This window comes from Podarcis melisellensis, assembly GCF_964234715.1.
Source record: "Podarcis melisellensis genome assembly, chromosome: 10".
Classification (NCBI taxonomy): Eukaryota; Metazoa; Chordata; class Lepidosauria; order Squamata; family Lacertidae; genus Podarcis; species Podarcis melisellensis.
In genome coordinates, this window is record NC_138542.1 from 50,631,895 (window position 1) to 50,655,176 (window position 23,282).

The 23,282-nt window shown below is 40.7% G+C and overlaps 2 protein-coding genes across 4 annotated transcripts in view; one reads left to right on the plus strand and one right to left on the minus strand.

Moving 5' to 3' along the window:
• Positions 1–23,282, plus strand: part of SYN3 (synapsin III) — a 184,755-nt gene that overhangs the window by 40,539 nt on the left and 120,934 nt on the right. For all 3 annotated transcript variants that reach the window (XM_081928293.1, XM_081928294.1, XM_081928295.1), the window contains 2 exons: positions 728–884; positions 4,758–4,847. In XM_081928293.1, coding sequence (XP_081784419.1) covers positions 728–884; positions 4,758–4,847 — 247 coding nt within the window. The remainder of the gene's footprint in view (positions 1–727; positions 885–4,757; positions 4,848–23,282) is intronic.
• The window catches only part of TIMP3 (TIMP metallopeptidase inhibitor 3), a 46,824-nt gene continuing 31,436 nt past the window's right edge, over positions 7,895–23,282 (minus strand). The window contains exons 2-5 of the mRNA XM_081928459.1: positions 19,805–19,887; positions 15,285–15,396; positions 14,355–14,476; positions 7,895–13,076 (exon numbers count right to left, since the gene is read on the minus strand). Coding sequence (XP_081784585.1) covers positions 12,879–13,076; positions 14,355–14,476; positions 15,285–15,396; positions 19,805–19,887 — 515 coding nt within the window. The 3' untranslated portion in view covers positions 7,895–12,878. The remainder of the gene's footprint in view (positions 13,077–14,354; positions 14,477–15,284; positions 15,397–19,804; positions 19,888–23,282) is intronic.

Sequence of the window (23,282 nt, forward strand, 5' to 3'; positions counted from 1 at the left end):
ACCTCAAAAGAAATCTTCTATCAACTAGGGAGTCTGTGTCTGCATATACCCCACACATTTAAGGTACTTCCCCTCCCAAAGAATTATGGGAGCTGTAGTTTACTCTTCACAGAGCTATAATCCCCAGTACCCTTAACAAACAACAGGTTTCGGGGGGTTATGTTTTAAATGTATGGTATATATGCAGCCTATGACAAAACAGACAATGCTCACTTTGTGTTCTCTGTGGGAAAACATTCTCTAAAAAGTGACCATATGTCTTTAATGGATAGATATTTTCATTCATAAATGCCATGTGGTGATCTTTAAATTGGTCTTTAAGAATTCAGCAACTGCTTTTGCTCTGTCATCTGTGCAGCACATTGCAAAAAATTGCCGCCAAAGCCATCCAAAGCTTTCATATGAGAACGGCTGGAAAGACACTTTTCCATTCCTAATTTATTATCTTTAGTTCTTGTTGTAGATCATTCCTGTATGAGCCTTCCTGTCTGAGCCCATAATGGAAACTGTGAGAAATGTACCTGGAGTCCTCTCAGTTCTGTTTCGTAAATCCTAAAATGAAGGATTTTATTTATTGATGTCTTTAATATAATAACAATAACTTGTGCTTTTTTGAAATCTTAGACTTATAGGAAGGAAAAGCATTGGAAGCAAAAAAGAAAGTAACTGATAGGAAGTGGATGACTTGACTGACTTTTAAGAATTGTCCTCTGATTATGTCTTCTAGATCCTTCAAGCCTGACTTTGTTCTCATCCGGCAGCATGCTTACAGCATGGCACTAGGAGAGGACTTCCGCAGCCTCATCATCGGCCTCCAATATGGCGGAGTCCACAGTGTCAATTCTCTTTTCTCCATCTACAATTTTTGCAGCAAGCCCTGGGTGGTAGGTGTCATTCTTAAGCTTCCTTACATGAAATGAGAGGGGAGTTGAGGATCCCCGTACTGCAAAAAGCTCCCAATTTAATACTTTGGTTGTTTTGGTAAATCTAAATTATTTTGTTGTTATTTTGTTTCAAGCACACCAAGTGTGCTGTGAGACTGAGGATTCTGCCCAACTCAATACCTAATAGGCCAAATAGCTGAACTGAGGAAAGCAGGCCTTCGGCTTTTGCTGAGAGAACATTGTCACAGGCAACTCAGGACTTTATAAGTGTTGTTTGTCTGGCATGTGGCAACCACACACTTGATTTTCCACTGGCCTGGAATTAAGTACAGTGGTACCTCGGGTTAAGTACTTAATTCGTTCTGGAGGTCTGTACTTAACCTAAAACTGTTCTTAACCTGAAGCACTACTTTAGGTAATAGGGCCTCCTGCTGCTGCTGCGCTGCCGGAGCACGATTTCTGTTCTCATCCTGAAGCAAAGTTCTTAACCTGAAGCACTATTTCTGGGTTAGCAGAGTCTGTAACCTGAAGCGTATGTAACCTGAGGTACCACTGTAATCTGGAAGAGTGGAGGATTGTCATGTGCAAATAGTTTACCTGATAAAGGCTTAGACTTCTGGCACTACAGGTGTCAGGGTCTGACTAAAACGTTCCATTCTCTCCAGAGATCCATGGGGTGGTATTCAAAGTACTACAAGGCCATGGTCCCTTCAGCACAAGTATTACTGCTTACACAGTGGAACTTGTCCCCCCCCCCTTTCTTTCCCTTGTGCCCCCCCAACCTGTTCCCCCAATCCTCCAGAGCAGATTTTAAATTCTGAAAAATGAATGGAAAGCAGGGATCACAACACAGCAGTGTGCCATTTCCCCCTAATCATATCAGGATGGGGGCAGAAAAGCATGGCTTGCCAAGTGCATGATTTTTTTATATTTTATTACATTTATATCCTGTATTTTTTCCATCATGGGACTCAAGTAAATGTAGATATGGTTGGTTCCCAGGTGGCTTGCCATTTAGGCAATGATCCAAGCCAGACTTGCTTAGCTTCAGCAAGGTGGTAGTCCCAGGTGTATGCCGCACATTGTCCCCTAGGATGTGTGGCATACAGTATTTGTACTGTGTAATCATAAGGTGATTTATGGTATTGGGCTGCCCAGATTCTTTAAGTCCCGATGAGCTCATAGACTCTACTTTCTCCCACTACTGCTTAATAAAATGAAAGAGGTCAAATTGGCATTGGAAACAGTTTTTGGCTTACTTGATTGGATATGGGTCAGATATGCATTTCAAGCACAACTTACATTGCTGAGGTCATCTCTGGCAAGGAATACAGACCTGAAATTATAGCAGACTATTGAGAAATTGATACAGCAAACTTTGGGAATTAATATTACTCTGCTGAAGATATGTAAGCTACAAAGTAAATATTTGAAATTGGGCATCTGCTCATCAATATTTTGCTGAAAATGTGCTACATATACAACATAGAAATAAACAAGTCTTGAGTTGCAGAACAAGATTATTTCTTTATTTTCACTCAGATTAGCATGTTTTCCTTTATTTATTTATTTTACTTCCATGTCAGAATTTAACCTTCCCATATGGTACTAGATTGTCCACAGTGTGATGGTATTTCATGCTACTTGGAATTAGCAAAGCACCCTACCAATGTTACTTATTATGACAATTATTTATATCCTACCCTCCAGGATACATTAAAATATGTTCTTTAAAATGGCAATAAACAGCATCAACTTATTAAAAGCCACCAGGATCCTTCCCACAGGGCAGCTGGTGCTAAGATGGTTGGAAGATTCATTTCCCTGATACCTATCTAGATGCTGGTGCTAAAACCATCAGATGATGTTAGCTCACTTATTGTGGTCACACAAACATAATTAATTAATTAATTAATTAATTAATTAGTATATTTGGCTGAGGTATGCAAAGCAAGCAAGGAAAACTATTCAGCAAAAGGTTGTTATTCCCCATTAACTTGTTTCAGGTGGGCACAAGTACATTCTAAATATGCCCGTTAAAAGAAGGCTACAATGTACGCTGACAAAGAGAAGCAGCTGGGAGAGATAGCAAACTGGTACCACCATAGATGGATAAAATATTCTCTCTTAAATGTTGTTTTCTCTACTGGCCCTCCAGAGACAGTGAAAGTTTAATTACCTTTCCTTATTTTTTCCCCCCTTTATATCTTTTTTTCCAAAGCGAAGTAGGAAAGCTACTATAGGTCACCCATGTGAAGTGCATTTCATACACCATTATTGGTATGTGGTAGCATGCATTCCAGTGCAGGCTAAAAGCATTTACAAATACGTAATATATAAATGATATGCTGTGAGGTCCTCCCCTATCAGCCTATTTGTTCTCTTTGATCTCTTGGAGAGGCCTTTCTCTGTGCCACACCAGTGTCTAAAGCATGATGGCGTCAGAATGAAAAAGAAAGCGCCTTCTCTACCTGTGACCAGGTTGTGGGCAATGCAACACAGCTGCCCTGAGCAATGCAAATGCATTTGAAAAGCAGGGTATACTTTTTGGAAGCAAATAAATAAACATTTTTTGTATGTGCTGCTGCTTTGTACAAGTTTGGGACCCAGGGATTGGCATAACCTGGTGAAGGAATGGCAGATTGCCCCCATGTGAACTGCAGCATGCATATAAAAGATAGATCACACATGTTTTTATCTTTGAATGTGCTACATAATTGTACAGTGACTAACATACACTCCTCTTTTGCTTGTTGTGTCTATCCTCTCTCTCTCATACACACACTTAAACACACAGCTGTAACTTCTTATGTTTGCTCACTGAGCTAGTCAAAACAGTTTTATTTTGCTTTTCTCATCAGATGTTCAGGGTTAGTGTAAGTAGTTAAGAGAGGCAATCTCGCTTCTTTATGCTGGGTCAACAACCTGTGTTGCCAACAATAATCGCAGGGGGAAATGGCAGGCTATTTTATTTATCTGCATGCACTGATCTCTGACTGGGCTTGCTGGTGACTTTTTGCACTGTCACATGCTTTTGGAAGATTTCTGGATTTTCTCAAATATTTAATTTTCCCCCTGAAGGAATAGTGTTGTTTATTTAGACAAATGGTGAAGACCATCAATATCTGAGAGGCATACAACCATGCCATATAATTTTTGCACTTCTTTGGGGTCGAAGAGTATGTGCACTTTAATTTTCTAAGAAGCACCCTAAGTTAAAAGGCCTTTCATTATGACAGGTGGGATTTTTTGGAGAACAAGCAGGAAAGGAAAGCAATGCTTCTCCTGCTGGTGCCCATAATTGGCCTCTAAATTTTTGCCCCTTGCAAAGTATTGTTCACAAATGAACTTTACTTTTATCTGTAGGATCCATTCACTGGGGAGCTTGTCAAGGAGTTTGCCTTGACATTGGGAGGGGGGGCATAAATTTGCTCCTGGAATTGCCAGTGTCTATTGTGAATATTTGGTTTTGTGCATCTGTCCCAAGTTGTCCCAATGTTGTGCTTCCACATAGAACTCAGTAGGAGTGGTTTAGGAATCTTTATGCCCCTACCGCAGGTTCTATTTCTTGCTCTTGCTCTTTGGGGCAGAAGATGATGGCCTTGGGCAGGACAACAGTGCTGGATTTAGGGTGGTGTGGGCAGTTCCCCATAGGGTGCTGAGATGAGGGGGCACAAAATAATAATAATATTCAGAATATCCATTTTAAAAGCAAATGTACCAAAAGAAGTTATTGTAAAAATAAGAAATGGGAGGGGAGCAGATTTTGTCCTTCCTCAGGTTGCCATATTGCCAAAGTCCACCCCTGAGGATAGGAATTGTTATATGTATGTGCTTGTTAAGTTATATGAATCCTTTTTCTTTCCATTTTAGTTCTCTCAGCTAATTAAAATCTTCAACTCTCTGGGTCCTGAGAAGTTCCCTCTTGTGGAGCAAACCTTCTTTCCAAGCCATAAACAGATGGTAAGTACCTTGGGTTTATTTTCTTCGATGGTGTGCTATGATATATAGAGAATGGGACTGTGACTCTGGAGAGAACAAGAAAACTATTCTGTGGGCCCTTCCAGACTAATGTTTTATTACGGGTGTACTCCACAACATGTTCTTGAGACAAGAAGAGTGGATTTGTGGTGAATTTATTCCACTTTAGTGTTTTTGTGTGTAATGGTTCCCTGATGCCACCACGTTATTGCTCTCCAGAGGGGCTATACTGCCACAAAAGTGGGGCAAAAATAAACTGGAGCATTTGTGGCATAAAAAGCTGTGGAATTTCAGCAGGAATTTACGTAAAATGCATTTGCACATAACAAATAGGAGCCTACAAAACACAAAATACTTTTGCTGTATGTAGGTTTTATTTGTTTTTTATCTTATATTTTGGAAATGTACATCCAGTGGTTATTTTTCCTTTAATTTTTTGGGGCCCCCCAAGAGAGTGGGGTCCTAAGCTATAGCTTGTTTAGCTTATACGTAAATCCAGCACTACAAGGATGCATTCCATATGTATCTTTTTGTGTCTTCAAGTTTGCCAGTATTGATGGGTGTGACATTGTGTCTGTCAACAGATATACCCATCCCATTTGGTCAATTTTCACCTTCAGGCTTGGTGCCTTGAAGGCTATTCCTCCCTCATGTGTGCAGTGTTCATGATGGCTGCTGGTGCCCCAGTCCTGATGACCATGTTTCCTTATCATACTTGTGCATTTGTGCCTGTCTACACACAAAGTATAACAGTACTGTATAACATTCATGACTAGGGTGTTGGCATCTTCCATGCACTGCAGAGAAAGATGCAGTAGCAACGTGGGATGCATCAGAAGTTTGTCTGAAGAGGCTGTGCATGTGGCCTGATTATGCTAGTCTTTCCTATGGCCATAACTGTGTATTTCTGTCTGCATGCCTTGGTGCCATCAGTATCATTTTTGCTGTGCAGGACTGCATTCAGAGTAAATGCAGCTGTTTCTGCAGGAATTTGTTCCTCCTGTTTGGACAAATAAAGCAGACTGTGTGGTACAGTACTTGGAAAGATGTGTGGGTTTGCATTCAGCATTACAACTGGTCTGAACTTTGCAGTGATGAGAACTATACAGTACTTAAAAGGCTGTGATACCATTGCTAATAAACATTTACATCAGGATTACTCTGTGAAGTCTGTTTGAAAAATGTGACCCAAACTGACTTCCTTTCGTTATAAAATTATTTTCCCATCTCTCACCCAAGTTTTCCTTTTGGGAGCTTTGGTTTTGTCAGTGACCCAGTGGACTCTAGAATTATTATTATTATTATTATTATTATTATTATTATTATTATTATTAGACTTTATATACCACCCTATACTGGAGGTCTCAGGGCGGTTCACAGAAAAGAACTGCTTGTTATTCATTTAAAATCTCAATAAGGACTATAACTATTTACATGGAAGTCCAGGTATCTTTTCTTATAACATGAAAAGGATTTGGTGCATTTATTTTTATACATCTAAAAAGAGGTCTGGATATGCATAGCAAAAGTACTATTTCTTTTGAAAGAAAGAACTTAATCCACAAAAGAAATGCAGAGGTATATATGCAGAGCAGTATACAAAAACCGCCAACCATCCCATACTTTTTCTGGGGAACTTTTTCTTTTGTTGTACATAGCCTTAGGGCAGTAACATTCAAAAACCCCAGTTTGAACCAGCTTGTTTCTAGTAATGTAACAAATGCTGTATAATGCTTAACTGCAAATAAAACCTCTAAGTGGTGGTTTAATTATAATACTGTGTATGGGCCTAAAACATCTGTGTTTCTGGAATTATAAGCAGCCAGGGCTGAGGCATCAAGAGTTGCTGATAATTTATGAGGTGTAAGGAGAGCAGAGGGGGAACCCTCTTGCATGAGAAGAAGTGAGGATGCTACTATTCAAAGTGTGAGTGCCATAATCTCCCTTGGATCTGAGCTGCTGCAGGAGAGGACACTGTACTAGATTACTCCAGCTGCTCTCTGTGATGGATTCTCATTCTATTCCCTTGCATCATTGGGTAGGGCTGAGATAGACTGAGTTGCTACCAGTCAGTGTGGATTCTGAGCTGGATGGACTGATTGTCTGACTTGGTATAGAATTTCAGCTTATCATGTAACTAGAGCTTTGTTTTGCACTTGTTAATCTTCTGAACTCTGTTCGCAGTTCAAGATGGATAAAGCAGAACCTCACAAATGACGCGCCATATATTGTTTTGATTACTGGATACAGTTTTGAAAGTAGCAAAATGAACTTGAACTAATGTAAATGAATGCAAATCTTGCTTGCGTTTCCACATGGCCAGTGATCCCCATATGATCGTTATCTTCTCCTCCAAATAAAAAATAAAAATCAATTTTCACGCATAATAATTATGAGAAAGCTATGTGACCAACACACGCTAGATTTTGTTCCTAGCTTTGGCACAGAGAAAGAGGAAATGAGAATTCCCAGGGATGACGCAGAAGTCAGAGTGGGAATTCTAAGGAATTAGGAATAAGACCCATTGAAAGCTGTGGAGCTTAAGGTCATGTTCACATTAGTGGCTTAAAATGCAGCAAGGTTGTTTTTCCGCACTGGGTTTCAAGCCACATTTGTATAGTGTTGTTCACATCAGAGTGGGGGCAGGGATGTCTTCATTCAATATACATTACCTTTTTGGTTTTTCCGCCCCCTGCAACCCACACCCCAGAACTCTATTTATGAAGCTGTATTCTGTGTATGCACACTTATCTGCAAAGGCACGATGGCTGTCTTAAATGCACACACTATTCTTAAGCATTAAGTGAATGTGGCTTAAGTTTTCTAGTTGGATTGAAGCCGGTTTGAGAAAAAGCACATCAAATACTGTAGAAGTATTTGTAAAGGATCAATATGGTTGCGGAGTAAGTGGTAATGTGAGCATACCCTAAGTGTCTGAAAAACATGAGTCATCACCATTCTGCCACCAACCAACAATAGCCAGTCAGATAGCTCAAAACTGTCAAACAAATTAAAGAAGGGAAAATGTCTGTGATAGAAATAAAACACTTTATTGTTTTAGAATAAAAGGACACTATAAAAAGTGAACATTATTACCTTAAAAGACAATATACATTCATTGAATATAAAATTTATAAATAACAAAAACAAGGAGGAAAACTGTAAACAGTGCTACAAAACTAAGCAAAAATTACATTCCTTCTGGGGAGACGTTTTCTCCCAGACTGATAGTAATGGAGAAGATAAAAGAATGTAGATTTACAGCCCAACCCAGTGCCTGTATGTTCACAAGAGAGCCCCACTAAGTTTGATGGGACATACTAAGACTGCAGAAGGCTGCAATCCTGTGCATACTTGCCTGGGAGTAAGTTCCGTTGAACTCAGTGGGGTTCCTTTATTCGGAAAGGCATAGGATTAAGCTTTCTTTGAAATGAATAAGGGTTCTTCATTGGGCTTGCACAGACCTACATCTCAAAACCTCTGGAATCAATGGAAAGGTGCCAGTTGACTTCAACAGGTATGGCTCAGGCCCATGCACCAAGTGCAAAGCACAGCTTAATAGCTATAATGCTGAGAAGCCAGTGTGGTGGATAGAGAGTTGCACTTGGGTCAGGGTTACCTGTTTCAAGTCCGCTCTTGTCCTGGCAACCTGTAAAATGGGAATGATGGCAAGGGTTGTTGTGCAAGGGAATGAAGCAAAGATTATAAAGCAGTTTGCAATTTTGTTTTATTTTTAATGATTTATAAAAAAAATTGTTAGCAGTAGCAGGCAGTAGGATGGGGCAGCGGTGCTTACCTGACTTCCTGGCAGCAGAGTCATTACTGCTTACCGGGATGAAGGGTGGGAAAGCCAAGGTAGCAGGGGAGTTTGATGCTGTTCAGATGCAGCAAATATGGCGCTCCTGCCAGTGCATTTGCACAGCACCAAGCTTCCCCCCTACCCCGTTGCCCCCCACCCTCCCTCCCAGTAAGCAGCAGCAACTACCCCACCCCAACATCCACTACTGATTATTAGTAACACTAAAAAATGTGGAGATCTCCCCAAAGAAATGTATTTTTTGCTGGGTTCTTCCCCCTCAATCTTTACCCTCCATTTGACTCTCTATTAAAACAAAACCCCAAACAACCCTCTTTGATGGCTTGATTATCAGCGTGGTGAAAGGTTGTTCTCTTCTGCCCTTGCCTTCTTAGCTGTGTTGCATGCTCTCCAACAACTCTTTACTTTTTGTAATGTACAATGGAAATCTGTATACAAAAAGAACTTACTTCCCCCCCCCCCGCCCGATGGGTGGCCTGTTTGTTTTTTTGTTTGTTTTCCTACAAAGCACACACATATATTATAGCCTTGGCAATTAAAGAGATTTCTACAATAGCTTGATAGCAGAGCTGTAAAGTCTCAGCTATGATCTTAAAATTCTACAGTCAGTGAAAATAATACAAATGCGGAGCTGCCATTCAGTGGAAATACGGATCACATTTTTTAACAACCCAGTCAACAGGAAGCTGCTTCCCCTTCTTGCCTTTCAAGATCTGAATTCATGTTAGGTTTATCTCAGAAACGACCCAAACTGAACTTAGGCCACCTTATCTCCAGCAAGCTGATAAATAACAACCACTGCTAGAAACACTGAAATACTCTCCCTACCCACATCAGTCATAACACTGGCTTCACTGAATTTGGCCTGCTGCAACTTAAGCTAGACTTGTTGACTTCCATTTCAGAAGGGTGAAGGCTTGGTGGAGATAGGATTAACTCAAGTCTCAATATGATTTTATGTGGCCTTGGCAATTTTTCAAGATCTGATTTATAGGTACATAGACAGGTCTGGAGGGTGCATCCTACTGGCTATGAATGAGCTACTATCCTCAAACCTTATGTGGGACAGCGAATCTGCACAGAGGTTTTGACAAGTTCAAAACATTAAAACACTTCTCGTATGTCTTCGTATATTGTAGTGAAGTGCACTATTTTGTGCCCATACAATCCTCTGTATGACATTAAAGAAAAGCTGTATTATCAGTGCCCACTGTGCAGCTTTTAATTTCCAAAGTATGGAGAGGGATCCACCCCTGTGGTTCAATACTAAAATGGATACACCTTTAGAACAATGGCATTGATTTTGGCTAGATTAGAAGTATGTTAGTGCTGCAGTTATCACCATTGTAGCTCTTCAGAAGTATCAGTTCAAGAACGCTTCTGCTGCCAATAGCTCTGTAAAAGTGTCAGCAATTCCATTACAGTACAATGATGGCTTTAAATAAGTGCTCTAAAGGGTCGATATTTCCTCCCTGGAAACCAGTACGAAACCAGGCACACGGAGTCCTATCTAACAATTGGCAAAACTTGCTCTTTCTCACTTCTTGCTATGGATGCCCACTCGTTGTACGAAAAGCCCAGCTCCAGACAGGGGTGGACTTTGGTCGTCTTTCATAATATGGCACCCTGTGTGAGGCCAAAATTTAGCACCCTTAAATGGATCTTCTCAATTTTGCACCCCCTCAGCTCAGCACCCTACGTGGGGAACTGTCAGCACCGCCCTAAATCCAGCACTGCCTCAGGGCCCAACTCTGCTGCCAGAGGGAACACTGGATGAACTTTGCTACTGGCCTAGTGTAGCAAGCAAGAACATAGGGTGCAGTCTTGAGATTAGGACGAATATGCACAACCAGCAGACCACGTGATAAAACCACTTCAGTCTACAGACTACGGATTGCATGACTGAATGCTCCCTCATGTTAAAATAAATTCCTACAGAAAAATAAGACATCAGCAAAAAGGGGCCTAGCTTAGATTTCTCTGGGATATGCTGGTTTTCTGTGTACAGTACAGGGATTATGAACCCCAGGTCATGACTCTCGTGGTTGTGGGAGCTCCAATGCACACATGAAGCTCTCCCTGCCTGTAAGAAGGTAGCTAGGCACATGCTTAAGTTGATCGCTTTCCAGCTTATGACAGCTCTGTTTTCTACACTGGAATGAATTGAAGACAGATAGCAAATTAACACACACACAAAACCAACTTTTAAAAAGTACTGTAAAGAAAACTTGTGTTCATTGTCAATATTTCACCCCATTCCACAGCCTCCGCAAAGTATATAGTTGCCCATCCCATCAGTAACCCTGCTTCTTGACAACATTATAATGTAAAATACTTTTATTACAATATTTTTATATTATACTTTTTCATAATAAAAACAAACAAATTACCAAGTCCACAGTGAAGGTGGGACAACCTCCTCCTTCATCCCTATTGCCAGAAGGTTTACTGAGCCCACAAGCATAGCTCTGCTTAATCATAGCCAACAAGGTAATACATCACTAAAATGTTCCTTTAGGCTACAATCCTATACATACTTACCTAGGAGTAAGTCCCACTGAACTCAACGGGACATACTTCTGTGAAGACATGCATAGGATTGCCTTGCAAGAAGGTGATTTCTAGAGCCTTAGGAAATTCTGTACTTCCTAAGTATTTCTCTGGTAGCACAGATGGGTGTGTTATATACCTATCTAGCGTATTTTTCTGGCTACTATGCAGACTGATGCAGATCATTTCAGAGAAGGAAAAAGAATGACCAAGGAGTGTTTCTCCGCATAGAATTCATATGGCAATGTGGTAGTGTGAAAAGACTCCTGTATAGTATAATCGCCACACAATGAAAAGTCCTAGAAACAGAATTGTTTTTCACTTTGATTAACCAGGGCACTTTCCCAAGACTGCTTTGTTAATGACTGGTGAAGAGGAGAAAACATAGTGACTTTTCAGTCTTCGAATAGCTGTGTGCGTTGGCCCTTATTGCAGCTAAAAGGAGAGGAGGGAAGCACATAGCATGGGGAATAAACACCCATTATTGTCACTACTGCAGAAACACCGGAAAGTCAACCTCTTTAGTTTTAAACACAAAAATAAAATAGTATCCAGTGACTTGGAATGTGAAGATTCAAACTTGTCATTGCTTATAGCATGAAACAATTCCATGTCCTGTCAAAAATAGCTTATATCATCATATCTATATACATTTCCATTCAACAAAACAGTGTTTTGGCATCTAATTTCTTAATGCCAATAGCCTTAATTAGATTACTTTTTTCCTTTTCTCCAGACTTCCCTTTGCCTCTCTTTCCAAGTATCTTTGTTTAAGTGTATTTATTTGTTTTATTTTGTATTGATACGTTTGCATGTATTAGGGGTTTATGTTGAAAAGGCCTCTTGGAAGCCTGGCTAAAAACCCCAAAATGCCTGGTGTTGATTTGGTTCTGAACTTGTTTGCTCCGTACTTAGAAGAGGGATTCGCTCCCATTAATTGGAGTTTATTTTTAAAAGCTGTTATTTATGCTCTTGCACAACCCAGAACTACAATGGAGCTTTTACATTCACATTTCAAACGAGACAGGCATTTTGATGTAGTGCTTTTAATGCACATGACAGCTGAATCCCCCCAGTGCTCCATCCAGTTCAAACATCATCACTTTCTTTTCATCCATCCGGTGTGTGGCTTAAATTTGCTCACATTGTTAATCCTAACTGGTTGCATTATTTATTTATTTTTAAAAAGAGTATCTACATGGTCTGAGGATTGAATGTGTAAGTGAAGAAGCAGCTTGTGGAGGGGGCTGGAATTGTGATACAATACCCACCTGGGAAATTTTTGAGATTTTTGTTTTCCTACAAAAATATAGATTATATTGCTATATAGAGAGTGATACATAACTGAGAGCCAAAGCTCCCTTATTTATCTGGTGTGCAAACAGAAGTTCCCAGATAAATCTCTTCTGACCAAAAATGGGTGACAGCGATTGTGTTGTTGTTTTTAAGTGATTTAAAACAAAAAACAAAAAGATAATCAGTTAAGACAGCATAGATTTAAAAAACAAACAAACACCAAAGTTCGAAGTGCTAAAATTCGCAAGAAACAGGCACTAATATCATGGTTGTCATCATGATCTGATATGAGTTAGTGTCCAAAGAATGCTCAGCCGCATGGGAGGGAAGGAACAAAGAAAAGGGGGTGTTCAGGGGTCTGTGGCATTGATGGTAGTTTTATCAGGAGGTGCCCATCCTCTGTACCAGCTGCAGTAGCCCTCCTTCTGCTTGATGCAGGCATAATGCTTTGACTGGTACCCTGGCTGGCCGAAGCTGGAAAGCATGTCTGTCCACAGGCACTCATTCTTGGAGGTCACAAAGCACGGAAGGTAGTAGCAGGGCTTAATCTGTAGTTTCAAAAAGAAAACAAGTGATGGGGGTTGGCTAAAATGGTTTAAGAAGAGTCAGGCGCTTTGCAGCTTTTTCTCTTAACGTTGCATTGCTATACTTGCCCGCTCAGAATTAAACCCCATTTGAGTTTGATTTGATTTACTGCCTGGTAGGTCCTGTGCCTGGGGATGCGGGTGGCGCTGTGGGTTAAACCACAGAGCCTAGGACTTGCCGATCAGAAGGTCGGCGGTTCGAATCCCCGCAACGGGGTGAGCTCCTGTTGCTCAGTTCAGTCCCTGCTCCTGCCAACCTAGCAGTTCAAAAGCACGTCAAGTGCAAGTAGATAAATAGGTACCGCTCCAGCAGGAATGTGCTGCTCTGGTTCGCCAGAAGTGGCTTAGTCATGCTGGCCACATGACCCGGAAGCTGTACACCGGCTCCCTCAGCCAATAAAGCGAGATGAGCGCCACAACCCCAGAGTCGGCCACGACTGCACCTAATGGTCAGGGGTCCCTTTACCTTTACTTAAGTCCTGTGCCTATATTAGTTTGTTTTGTTTCCTTTGAAAAGTAGCACATTGATATGGAAACCTCTGAGTTCAGATCATGGGTTGCAGGGAAATTCAACCCAATTGTAAAGCTGAAAAGTATATTTCTAGTATTTTTGTAATGAGCCGGTCCAAAAATCATATTCTTGAACTTGACCTGTGCCTTGATTAATAGAACTACCCTAAGCCCCTGTCCCTGGCAGGGAACCTCAGGAAGCCAATACAGCCCTCCCGGCCTCTCTATTGGGCCCTCAGGACTCTTCCCAGGCAACATCCTGTCCTCAGCCACATCCCTCACTGTCCCTGCTGTGCACTGTCCTTGAACATTTCTGTGTGGCTGGAATGTGTCCATGGACTCTGATAATACCTCTTGCTTGCTTACCTGGATTGAAGATACCATGAAATGTGTATGTAGAAACTAGTCTGCTGATAATATAAAATTTACATTTGTTGCACCACTCAGTTTTGCTGCTGGTCCCACCTACTACTGCCATGTGGCCCCCAGAAGATTGCCCAGAAGGGAATCTGGCCCTTTGGTTCCTTACTTCTGCTTAAGCCTGTGGGAGATGCATGCTGTGTGACTGAGCTCCTAGCTCTTGCAGAGCTTTCATTTTGCTCTTTTCTTCCCAGATTTTCACAGGGAATAAAATTCCAAAGTTCCCCTTCTATTGCCTCTCCCTTCCCAGCCCATCCCCAATATAAGAAGTTGTTGACAACTCAAGGAGTGGTCACCGTAGACAGCACACACCTTGCAGCCACAACCGAGGTGGTAACGATGGTTGAGTCCTTTGCGCTGGGAGAGAGTCAGTCGATCCCACTTCTCATTCAGGTTACACAGTCCTGTGTAAACCTTTCCATCATAAACTCGGCCTAGAAAATAAAACTGCAAGTGAGCCATTCAAGTGTAAATAATTTGTTAAATTCCCAGATGTGGAAAATATCCGTAGTGCCAGTATTTCTGCAGTTTGGAAGTTGATACCAGCTACAAAAGTCCCTCCCACATGCAAGGAATTAGCAACAGCATGGCTACCTTTTGAAATATAGTAAGGAACTGTATCCTACTATGTCACGCCTGCTTATTTTCATGTAGGGCTTGTGTCTTCAACACCTATATAATTAGCACTGAGAAGATGAGGTGGGTGGGAGGAATTCCCTAGGCAATTATGCTAATCTGAATATGACTGCAAGAAATTCAATTTCACATGTGTCCAGTCTAAATATTGCCCAATATTTCCAATTCTGAATGATGGTAGATTAAGAAAAGAATACCAGTTAGTAGAAGACCTGAATTTGGTATTCATCAAGATTGAAAATTCTTTTTTTAAAAAAAAAAATAGCTCTCAAAGTTCAACTGGAAAATGTTCAGAATAAAATTGACTTTGAATTTTGAAATGTTGATAATTCCCAAATTTGCGTGAATTTTCATTAATAAGATACTGTCTTCTACAATGTAAAACTAACAGCCACTTCTCCTGCACCTGTTCCAGTCAGACGACACCTGATCGGCACAGATAATTTTGGAAGCAGAGTTAAATCAAAACTTTAGTTTTTGAGACTTGTGGGTTAAATACTTGTAATCCACATCCTCTAGCACTAAGCTGCAACTCCTCTAAAAATACAGTTGAAACAAATACACCCTGCAAGCAAGCTGTGACAGACAACTCTGCTATTTCTTTACCTGTAATCAAATACTGGTACTTGTTGACCTCCAGCTTGACCCCGCAAAGGCTTTCAGAGGCCTCTGTGTAGATATATTGAACATGTGGCATCTTGTCAAAACCCCTGTACATCTTTAAAAAGGATAGAGAGAGAGAAAAAAAAATTTTTAATAAAATATCATGCAACCAAAAAATAACTGAGCTTGGAATTTCTTAGCTCTGAGTATTCAAACAGCTAACTCCAGGATGGCAACCCTGTATTTCATTTTAATATGTTGCAGTACATTTTCTAGCATGGTGGCCCCAGGAAATTTGGCAGATGGTGGGTTTGTACAGCATCAAGCATAAGTTTGTGTACTCAATGGACCACTAATATTAGAGCACAGTAATGTCCCTTTTCCATTACTGAATGACTTCCTCAGCTCCAGAAGTTAAAAACTATATTATAATGTATGCCCCTCATGCTTCCAGATGTTTGTGCCTCTCACAGAACTACAGCTCCCAAAGTTGCTGGGAAGGGAGCGCTTATGATAGTTAACTAGTTCTGGTTTGGGATAGTAATGTAAGGCATGCTGAAACTCTTTTTCAGAGATGGATGGGCATGTTTTGCTACCTTGTACAATGAACAAGGGCAGCCTGTGGAAACAAGGAAAGTCTCCTGAAAAGAAAGCTCTAATCATTGTTTTTTTGTTCTTAAAAACACACACAGAATATCCTGCAGCTTTTATTAGTTCAGGGCACAATCCCGTGGGATCTTTCGTAACCTGCACCCACTCCAACACAGGAGTAATTCTGAATAGACTGTTGGTTTTGTCAAGAAGGCGGCATTACTACTCTTAGAATGTTTCTGTCTCCACAGTCCTGTATTTTAGGAAATGAATGTTAGAGAACAAAGTATTAATGAGCATTGCCTGGTAGCGCCTGCTAGAACAGCACCAGTTCCCATTGACTCAGCATTCCATTAAGCAATCCTCCATTCCTAGGGATTAGGTGAGACTGTGCAGGAAAAATCTACGTACAAATCATGTGGTCCATCTCATTTTACAGTGGCCTTAAGACGGATGTCACGAGACAGAATGGTTGCTGCCACTTCATGAGTTTTAATTCATGGTTTAAATACTAACTGCTTTCCCTTACAGCTATAAAAACTTTCCTATCCTCTGCCTTAGAATGGGCTGGAGTGAAGATATTGGCAGCTGCATGTGCTGTGTGCCTTTCAAACTGAGTAGAGACGCCAACAGTGTCAGTAGTAATGCTGACCTCCTTTGTTGCACGGTCAGCTACAGTACTTTTGGAAAATTCCCAGAACACGCTACCTTTATATTCCCAAGCAATAAGAAAACATCATGGACTGAAGCCGTATCAGAAATATTCTCTTTAGTTCTCTTTAGTATGCAGTTGGGAAAGAAAATAATATTTCAAAAAACAAACTCAAAAGGTTTACTCATGCAACTGTACAGTTTCAACATATAGTTAAACCGTGGAATACATTGTAATGTAATGAGGTCCACCAACTGGGACAGCTTTACAAGAGGTTTAGATAAATTTATGGAGCATAAAGCTCACCATGAAATCTGTCAGGCCCAAATTGGAATCTACAGTTATGTAGATTCTAACAGCTAAATTTGTTAAAGCAACTATGCCACTGCTTTCATATTTTCTATTTGCTCAGTAAGGCTAAGTAGGTTGAAGTCATCCATAGCCCAGTCTCCTATATTTATCAGCAAATCTCTGTGTCTGGGTGAGTATAAGTCATTGTGTCCTGTAGCCAGATAGTGGCAAAATGTCTCATTCTCACAACATACAGGGAATTGAATCTTCCTCAGTAAAAGTTAGAGGAGAGCAGAATTCTGGGAATAATCTCACACATCACTTCTCTGAACATGATCATGTGGGAGAAACAATCCTTAGCTGACCAAAAAGTTTCACCACTGGATTCACCTGGCAGATTTTAGGTTTGGCACAGGGATGTGTCCAAACCCTTGGGATCCAATCTATTTACACCTTGTGGTGCTTTATATTACCAGATCAATCTCTGCTTTATATGAATTCAGCACAGCCTACATTCTAACACATGCGTTGGGCTGCCAAAACCTCTAGCTTGCTCCTATGTAGCCTGTACAAAAGTTATTGATGTCATTTTTTTACTCAAATAAATGCAGACCCTAGCTGTTATCAACCACTGCCATAAGCACAATACCCACAAGCGATTTGATTTTTTAAGAAAGAAAGACCAATGGAGCTACACAGCTTTAAATAAAGTAAGGGAAACTGAGATTTCAAGCAAAAATTCCACTCCAGGGAAGGAGGTGTGTCGAGGTTGGTTTTGGCAGCAAGTATAGTTTGCGATGGCTTTGTTGCTGCACAGCTTTTATACTTAGCTGGATGATTCCTTATAAAGAGAATTACTGTTATTAGGAAGCAGGCAAGTGGTTGTTTTTCTAAACCATTGCTTTGTCTAATATGTTTCAGATTTCTGCAAGCACTGCCAGAGTCTCTATTTGTTCCTTTTTTCTCCCTCTTCTAAAGATATTTTAACCAGTCTTATGATTGAGATGTTGCAGCCAAGAAAAACAAACCAGAGCAGATTTTTAACATTACATAACAAGAGGTCAGTTGGCAAAGGAATGTCCAGAGCAAAAGGTTTAAGGAAAAGCTGCTCATGGCTAGAAAGTTTAGGAGAGAGCGCAAGTGAAGGCAATGAGGCCGCTTTTATTTCTCCCTCCCTCTCTCTCCACAGTCAGCAGCAAAATCTAACCAGGCTCAAAGGGTCCAAGAATTAGTTGCCCCTATATAATTATCAGATATGTCACTGCCTTGCTTGAGCTCACTCTGGGGGATGTGGGCATTTATTGGCACTGTCAGCTAAGAAAGCAAGAGATTTGGAGTTCATGATCTTGAACTGATATTTCATGTGGCAAAGTAACATGTGCAGGGGGGGCAAGTCAGGTGGCTGTGTCAAGATGCATCTCCATTTCAAACAAATATCTTGAAAATGAGTAAAAAAGGCCCTTACGTTGCAATGGCCGCTTACCCGGTCCAAGGGTAGGCGGCACTTGCAACCCAGCAGCACAGGGGCTCCTTCCTCCCCCCCAAACCCATGCAATGTTTGTTTTGGACACTGATCCCTTCCCCTGTTTGCCGTGGTGCTCTCTGGGTTCCCACAGGACCCAGGTTTGAATTTGCACTAATCCATGGCCACTTGGGAGGTGGGGCCAGGGAGTAGACCTGGCTGCTGAAGTTTTCTCTCTGGTCCACTCCCAGGGCATTTAAATAGGCTGGTGCTGCTCTCAGTCAGAACAGGATGTGGGAAACCAAGGTTCAGCTCCTGCCTCGGCCTTGAAACTCACTGGGTGACCTTGGACCAGTCTCAGCCTCACCTACTTCACAGGGTTGATGTGAGGATAAAATGGAGAGGGGGGCAACCTTGAGCTCCTTGGAGGAAGGTGGGATATAAATGGGATAACAATAATACTCACAACTGCCTCAACAGTAGTGACTCCCCAACTCTGGGATGTCCTCACCTCTCAGGTACAATCAAGCACCAACACTGATGGCATTTCGACATCAGGTCACCAGGCATTTGATAAAGTTGTGTCCCTCACGTGGCTGGTGCAGTTATTTGTTTGTTTGTTTACACAGTTATAGCATACTGTTGGTTTTTACATTAAGTTGTATTGAAATGAAATATTGTTTTCTTGTAATTTATTGTTGTTTCTTGTTCTGAAACTGGGTGAAGAATTAGTAACAGGCTATAAATAGTATAAATAAATATTGACATGATCACACAACTGGTTTCCTACATAAAAAGGTGACGTGCATGAACTGTTTTCATGGTATGCCCTGGCTGCAGACTGAAATGGTCTCTAAACTAGGTTGTCAGAGTGACAACTACCCCTCCTGCATAGGGAGCAGCAACCCACAACTGAGAGAAAGCCCAGAAGGCAAATAATATTCTGTTCTGTAGCACCTGGAGTAGAATGGGAAGTTATTTCTAAGGACTGTCGCACATGCATGTGTCAGCTTTGTGTTTTGAGAGGCTGTGGGCCAAACTATTGTGAGACACTATTCACACAATTAACAATAGCAGGTATGTGTTCATGGTGAGTGGGACTATTTGCACCAGGACCCACAGGGTAGGTAGGCTTTAACCCTTTGCTATCTCACTGAAGCCCCAGGCCACATCCACCCACCCCCGGCCACACAAGCTATTTGCACTGGAAAAAGAGCTCCCATTCACACCAAAGGAAGATTTTATTCCAGTGCTAATAGGGTAAAATAAGTAGGAAAATATGCATTTTGAGAAGCAACACATTTAAAAGTACTGGGGAAATTTGCAGGTTCTATTAAAAAATAATTAGCAAATTGATGCTAACAAATTTATGAGTTCACATATATGAAACTGGTTCAAAACTAGACCAATCCATTCATCCGTAGTTAGCATATCATGGAGTTTCATGAGATCTATTCTCAGATAATGGCATTTCTACCACAATTTGAAATGTTTTACTTTATCAATCCAGTATGATTGTGTACGTACCTTCATTTGTTTGACAGTATATTGCATCGTCCCAAAAGGTCCATCCTTCATAAGCTTCTTGCCCACTACCTTGGCTCGGATGACTGTAATGAAAAGAGAAGGGTTTATGAACAACGCTGGCACCAGGTCAATAGCATCTCTGGCCTCTAGTTCAGCACTGGAGACAGTATGTATCAACAAAATGTATCAACTGTCCCAGAGTTGTCTCATATTTATTTAATTTCTATGCAAACTTAGACTTTTAGCATAGTGGCACCAGTATTTTGGAACACTGTTCCTATTGAAATCGTACAGGCCCCTACAATTTAATATTTCATCAGCTTCTGAAAACATTTTTGTTTCATCAAGTATTTTTATGTAATTAATTTAATCCAGTGTTGGTCTTTTGTTCTGTATTTTATTATTTTATAATCTTACAATGTTTAAAAGATTTACAGAACACTGCCATGATATTTTCTTACAAGTTGGTGATTTATAAATGTTCTTAGAAACAACCAACCAAAACTGTTTAATGAATAACATAAGCTACAGGGCTGGGAAGATTTTTTTCTCTCTCTCCCTCTCCCTCCCTCCCTCCCTCTCTCTCTCTCTGTGTGTGTGTCCAAGTGCATAATTGTACTTTTGCTACATACATGTCAGATATCAAAGGAAATTTGAAAATTATCATTAACAGCCAAGTTTCCAGGGTGTGGTTTTTACGATTACTTAGCTTACACTTGAAATAGAGAAAATTCCTTGCAGAAGTTTTCCCCTCTACTATGTGGCTATACTGTTCCATTGGTAGTGCTAGAGAGCCATACTCCCAGTAAATGGATATGCTAAGATGGACTCACCCCAAATACCATAGATGTCTTGAATCAGCATGTTTTATTGATCCCTTCCCTCAACAGGTCTCGTCTGCCAAGCACCTTTAACAAGTTTCGTTCACAGACCAGTGAGAGGCAGACTTGCTGATAAGATGGGATAGGAAACCATTTAGTGCTGGAGAAGGGAGAGAATTTATTTCTTAAACAGGAAGATGGCCCATTAAGGCCTGCTACTTTGAAATAAGCGTGTTGGCTTTTATCAAACAAATTGTGTAAATTAAGATTTGTCACCTAATTTCACCTAAAGTCAGATTGAAAGGTTCCTTCTAAGCCAGAACATCTGAGGAGTTTTAGTGAGTTTCTAGACTAGAAGAATTTCTCAGAGAGGGATGCACATTCTGTAATTTCAAATTCCTTGTGCAAATACAGATAAGCCAAAGCCACAATATATATGCAAGGGTGAGGGCAGGATAGGGGCCAAATTAGACTACTTCTCTGTAACTTTAATAAAGGGTAACAAAATGCTTTTACAATTTCTCCTTTCCTGCGAATATTATCTTCAGATTCCATCAGTCATGGGTGAATTGTACTGACCCAGATTTTAATTGTTCATAAATATTTACCCAAGGGAAGCAAGGAATATGATTAGAATTTGCTTTGGCTCAAATGCAGGCTTTTGACCTTTTCCTTTAAAAAGAGGGATAATGGTGAAGTTTATTTACTAAAGGAGACATTCACCCGATTGCCTAGGGCTTCTGTAAAGTCCACATACCTCTGAACATGACACAAATTCATTTTTCAGTGCCAAAGTGACTGTAAGCAATATATACACAGCCTAAAACAAAAGCCAAGCCTTTATATTTAATTTAGTGACAGCTTTGAAGCAAAATAACCTGCCTTATGAAACAGCTACTGTCGTCTTTATTCTTCCTGACCTAAGAAATGAGTTTGCAGCATTATCTAGGAAATCAGCTATGGCCCAATATGAATCCATACCTAGATTCTGTGTGTCAAGCTTGGGCACAGATGAGTCCCAGCATGGTGATGTTACCGACCCATAGTTCTGCTTGGAGGACTAGTTTTGTATTAAGTTTTCGGATTCTGACAGATTGGTCAGCTCTGCCAGCACCCAAGTCTTATCCCATGGAAACACATTTCAAGCACAATTCCATTTCTGTGGCAATCCTAGATTCAACTGCTGGTTACCCTCATCCCTGTCCTACAAACAAATGAAAACCAACATAGTGTTTCAATGTTATGCAATTCTATTGCTTTTACTCAGAACTGAAAAGAATGGAAGTTGGTTCAGAATGTGACCTGGGCTTTAGGAAAGTTTCTCTTTAGGACAATAATGTTTGTGCAGAGAGTGTGAATTTCAAAAGGCATATCCTGATATTTACACAAGTCTTAGACTTTGTGTTCTGAGAGGTGCCAGGGATTCTCATGCCAAAAATGACAGAGACACAGAGATCAGCTTTCTTACAGATGAACAACAGCAGTATTTCCCTATGTCACCCATATTTTGCAGAATAGTCTTGCCTCAGTTTGAGATGTCAAACACAATATGGAATCATGCTCTTGGTCTTTAAAAGTGGTAAAGAAAAGAAAGATTCTTGCAGGTGCAGCTATTTGGGTTTGTAGAAGAAGAGGAAGAGGGGGAGAAATTGTGCCTGCCTAAATTTTCCCTTCTAGGTTACAGTAGAGCTAAGAAGTCTCACTTCTTATTGAATTCCATAAAAACCTACCACACAAACACAGACACACCAATTAAAATAAATTAAAGAATGTAGCTAAAGCAAGTTAAATAAGTACTGATTAATATGGGGCTCTTCCTTTGTTTCGTCTTCATTTAAGTGACTGCATAAATACTATTGTGTAGTCTTCAAAAATATGTTCATCCATCCCTGAAAGCAAGTCTAAACGTGATTTGGATCAGTTTGTCACCAGAACTGGTCTTTTAAGGGTACCAAAATGGGACACAAGGGCATAATTGAGCAAGTAAATAAATCTTCCTAAATCCCACAGTGAAGCCACTAGTGCTGCTGAGCTGGTACAGAGGTGGCATAGAATGCTATGAAGGAAGAAGGTGCCACTCCTGGCATTCCAGTACTAAGGTCCTGACACTCATGGGAACCAATGCTCATTGCCTCTGTTGCTCCTGATAGAAATGCAATTTGTTGATTTGTAAGGCCACAGCGAAGTGTATTCTAGGAGGAGGTTGTAAATGGTCAGAGCTCTAATCCACAAACCACTTAATCCAGAATAATTCCATAGAAGTCACAGGAGCTATTCTTAACTAAGTGGTTACTTCGAAATGACTGCCTTGCATTTACACATAGTACTTAGGACACAAAAAATAAATTCTCTGTACGTTTTTAGCAGATAGTTGTGCACATGCGGGCACAGTTTCTCTTGCAAAACCCATCACCTGCTATCAGGAGATATTTCAAACATCCTTCTTTGCTCACATACAGAAGTTTATTTCCAAAATATATTTACGTAAGTCCTCTTCAAACCCCCTGCCCCACATTATTAACATGCGAGGGGGTAATGAGAACTCACCTGTTGGCCACAACCCAACCACTGCAACACCCACTCACTGGCCATGAATTTGGTGGCAATGTGAAGAGGCCCATTGAGCAGATGTGCATAAGTTGGCCGCCTCTACACAA